The sequence below is a fragment of the Aristolochia californica genome, unplaced genomic scaffold (genome assembly GCF_029961685.1).
Source record: "Aristolochia californica isolate CCGP_79_NKW_82.1479 unplaced genomic scaffold, dmAriCali1.0.hap1 SCAF_11, whole genome shotgun sequence".
Classification (NCBI taxonomy): domain Eukaryota; kingdom Viridiplantae; phylum Streptophyta; class Magnoliopsida; order Piperales; family Aristolochiaceae; genus Aristolochia; species Aristolochia californica.
In genome coordinates this window covers 33,009,721-33,014,215 of record NW_027181782.1, presented here as the reverse complement: position 1 = coordinate 33,014,215, position 4,495 = coordinate 33,009,721, and the positions used below count along the sequence as shown (strand labels likewise).

General features: G+C 43.0%; 1 protein-coding gene across 1 annotated transcript; it reads left to right on the top strand.

Annotated features, from left to right (window-relative positions):
- The first annotated feature begins 392 nt into the window (after positions 1 to 392).
- On the top strand, positions 393 to 2,126 carry LOC137944212 (probable ribose-5-phosphate isomerase 2). Its single transcript, XM_068789795.1, has one exon. The coding sequence runs from the start codon at positions 693 to 695 to the stop codon at positions 1,560 to 1,562; it is 870 nt and encodes a 289-aa protein (XP_068645896.1). The 5' UTR covers positions 393 to 692; the 3' UTR covers positions 1,563 to 2,126.
- The last annotated feature ends 2,369 nt before the right edge of the window (positions 2,127 to 4,495 follow it).

Genomic DNA, 4,495 nt, shown 5'->3' with positions numbered 1-4,495 from the left:
AGCCAGAAATTAAAAGAGTTTAAATAACTTTAAAGATATTCATAAACCCACCAAAAAACCCCCCACTAATAAAAAAATATTATTTGATCCCCCAATTTTCCACCGGGCACTAACCCCACTAACACGTTTCATAATTTCATTTAGATACCTTGAGTTAGGGTTTCTCACACTCTCCCATGGCCACAGACGTCATTGTCACCGAACCTAGGGGTATTTTCGTCTCATTAGTTTTTCTCCGTGGCTCCTAATTAAAACATTTAAGACTCATTGGCTGGAAAAAACGCTCTTAATTAAAACATGAGGTTCATTGAGACAGAAATTAAAGCGGGAAACCAGGAAATTAGTCCGCCTTAACCAGGCTTCGGATTTGGACGACCCATGGCGGAGCCCTGTTTTCATATCTCTGTCCAGATGCTCAGAAACCTTTTTTCTTCCGGAGAAAGATACAAAATCCCTAGCTCCACAGCTCATTTCTTCCCCCCAAACCCTATCTCTTTCCTCCTCGAGCGGTCAAAATTGCCCCCACTCTTTTGGCTTCGCATGGTCTGTCGCCGTCTCTATGTTGAGGTCCTTTCGTGTTACTCGCCATTAAATGCCAGATTTTTTGCTCTGGGGACTTGCATAGCGGGATTTTTGGCTATAATCTCTAGCCATAAAGTTTCCCTGTGAGACGATTTCAAAAGCGGGGAGTGATGGCGATTCGGTGTACTCAGTTCATCTTCCCGGATAAGGCGTCTATGTATGCGGAGAATCCTGGTATGGAGAAAACTACGATTGCTACGTCGTCTTCTGGTGTGGTGACCGCGCCGCATTCCGTTCCACGGCCGATTCTCACCCAGGAGGAATTGAAGTGTATCGCGGCGTATAAAGCGGTAGAATTTGTTGAATCCGGGATGGTGGTCGGATTAGGGACGGGGTCGACGGCGTGCCATGCCATCGCTCGTATCGCGGAGTTGTTGCATCTGGGTAAGCTTCAGAACGTTGTGGGTATCCCGACATCCAAAAAAACGGAAGAGCAGGCTCTGTCGTTGGGTCTTCCTCTTTCCGATCTCGTTACCCACCCAACCGTTGATATCGCGATTGACGGCGCGGATGAGGTCGATCCATGCTTTAACCTCATCAAAGGCCGCGGGGGATCTCTTTACCGTGAAAAGATGGTGGAATCTCGTTGCGGGAGGTTTATCGCGATTGTTGACGAATCGAAACTCGTGATGAAGTTGGGGGAAGGTGGTCACGCCATGCCCGTTGAGGTGGTGCCTTTCGGTTGGAACGTGACCATGGAGAAGCTTCAATATTTGTTCAAATCTTCTGGATGTGTGGCGCAATTGCGGACTTGCAGCGACGGCAAGCCCTTTTTGACGGATAATCTGAACTACATCGTCAATTTATATTTTGAGAATGGAATCGATGACCTGAACTCGACAGGTGATGCTATTAAACGTATCGTTGGAGTGGTTGAGCACGGGATGTTTCTTGACATGACAACGACCTTAATCGTCGCCGGGACAGATGGTGTTATCCTGAAGAACAAGTCCGATCTTTGCCTGCAAACAGATGCGTAAATTTTTCCTTTATTGTGCTCCCGGAAAAAAAATTATTCGGGTTGGAAGTATATTTGATCTTCCAAATTGCGGGAAGTGATGTTTCTTTCCTATTTTAACTAGATTAGAGGTATATTTGATCTTTCCGTTGACAGGACGATTTCTACACCGTTCAGAAAGATCTTTTGTTTTTGTAGTGGACTTCACCAGAAAAGTCATTTTTGTACTGGAGTTATTGCGGAGTAGAAGTACTTGTCATCCTCCCTGATAACAATACTAACTATTCTGGGAACATTTTTGTATTGGAATAATAGAATGCTTGAACAGACTGGGAATAGCAGAAAGAATTGTTTATTGGATTACTGTGAATCTTTGCTGATTGTTGTGGTAGGCAAAGGCGCTCCTGTGAATGAATTTTGTTGTTGGGTAGCTTGTGGTGAAGCCAAATGTAAGATGAAAGTTGCAGTAAGAGCAAAACGAAAGGGAATGTCAATTTAATCTGCGTGTGCCATTTCGTGTGTTGTCAGAGGATTTGTCTTCCTCAATCAATTATAATCTAATTTCTCTGTTACCCTGACTATGCTTATTTCTGTGTCCTGTTTTTCTTCTATTTCCCTTTTCCTTTTTGTCTTCTTGTCTTTCTGTGTGAATTGGTGGAATATTTCTGGCTAGACAGGTCTGTACAGAGCTTTTACAGTGGCTGCTGCAGGAGAGATTAGGTGGAGATGGAACTGTTTTAAGTGGAATTTGGAGCATTTGCTTAAAACGAAGGAGTGGAACTCAAAGATGTGTTGGTAATAAACTGGAACACAATCTTATTACTATTAGATTCTAAATCTCTGAGAGTCTTTATAGACAACATTTAACTTCCAGCTTTTTGCCTTCATTTCATTCTAGTCATCAATTTATTGTCAAGTCCCTTATTTTTGGTGTATCCATGAGAGGATTCAAAGCAATCAAAGGTAATATTGTGAAATATGAACTCACAAAGAGTATTGTGAGCAGTGAAGACTATGTGAGGGACACGAGAATCTATTTATTTATATGGATTTTTTGCTTTGTAGAAGACCTGCTGTGAATCAATTGGTTTGAGATCTGTTACCATTATGATAAGATTGTAAGAAAGAAATACTCCTGGATGTCTAGTTGCCTTGTTTTTTAATTCTTTTTTAATGCAAAAGTAGTGAATGGGACCAGGGAATAAATAAAAAAAGCGCTGTTCTATGGCAGGATTCCAGCTTGTTAGTTGTTGAAGGTCTCTATGCAGTGCGACTTTCTGGGTGTAAAGTAGAACGCTTCTGGTGCTGTCAGGAATTGCAGGGAAACAATCTCATTTTGTTCCTGTTGTAGCCATTCCTGCTTCTAATGTAGTACTGTTTCAAAAAAATATTAATTTTTAGAAAATAACCTTTCAATCCCTTAATTTTACTATAAGAAATAGATTGATATGCTTCTGAACAAGGTGTGGTTCCTCATCTTGGCCTCACTTTCACTTGTTTTGTTTTGGTGTCAATGGTTGTCTTCTAGTGTTTGTTCATGCTACCTGAATTATTGTTGTACCCTGTCCTCCCTGCCTTGTATAGGTGTGGGGAGGGTAGGGGAACCCGTCCTCCCTCTCCTTCCCCTCCATGAATTATGTTTGTGTTTTTCCTCTGTTTTTTTTTTAGTTTAAACTTAAGATTTTATGATGTATAATCACAATTGAAGAGGATTAAGGGGTGAAAAGGAAGAGTTATTGAGAGAAGGTTAAGAGGAAAAGAGGAAGAGTGACGAATTTGGAGAGCTGAGGAAGAGTGACGAATTTGGAGAGCTGGGGAAGAGTGATGAATTTGGAGAACAAAGGAGGAATTTGGAGAACAAAGGAGGTAGTAGGGTAATAAACTTGTTCCCCTTATTTATAGATATAAATTTTTTTATGGAAATAGAATTAATAACGCGGCAATAATTCTAAAGACCAAAGCAGACGACCAACTTGGCACCTCCGGTTTTCTTCCTCGCCACCGGCCACACGCAGTAAACCGTTGGATTAAATTCCCAACAGTAGTTCTGCTGTCTTCCTCCTAACCCTTCCATTGCGCAACTACTCCGGACTGGATAAACTTTCTTAGCATTGAATTTCGCAGCTAATCAGGTACAGCAGCCCCTAACATGTAGCCGATAAGAAAGCGCGTCTGGGGGGACCCCGTAAAGCTCGTTAATGGTCAGTTAAACGCAATAACATTTGGTGGCAGTTGCTGAAAAAAGGGATAAGGGTCTGCCGCCATTGAAACCGCAGTAAATATGCTCGACGCTGTCAGGGCTCAGGCGGTTCAGGCTCCGCCGCTCGGAGCCCCCTAGATCTCTGCTTCCGAGGATAGAGCCAAATGTGGGCCCGAAGGTGGAGCGTCAGTGACGTGGCAACCGAGCTAGATTTGCTCTCTCTTGAGGATCCGATTAATTAGCCCGCTTAAAGTTTTGGTTTGGGAGCGCGGGCAAGTTTAAACTTGAAGCAACTGCTGCCCACGTAAGCCATCATCGCCACCTCATCCCACCTGCCGAAGGCTGCCGCGGACAGGGAGATTATCTCCTCTTCCCACTTCTTCCCTTGCGATCTTACTACCGTCAGAAGCCTCTCAGACTTGGAACAGAGGCATAACTCTCACCGCCAAACATGTTTTAAATTGTGAAAATCAATACTTAGAACTAACATGTTTGGATATGGGATTTTGGTATTGAATTGGTCTAAGCTTGTTAAGTTTGGGCCTGGGGCACGTCTTATTTGAGTTTTACAAAAACTATTTAAAATTGGAAACAGCTAAGGACACCTGCAGAGATGCTGCCAACAGATCGAGCGTCTTGTGAGCTTCTTACAAAAAGGAAAGTCACGGGAACGGAGCAATATTATCATTTTACCATCTATCGCTCTCCCTGGCTGCTGCCTTAAAATTCGTCTTCCACGGTCTTTACCACGAGCT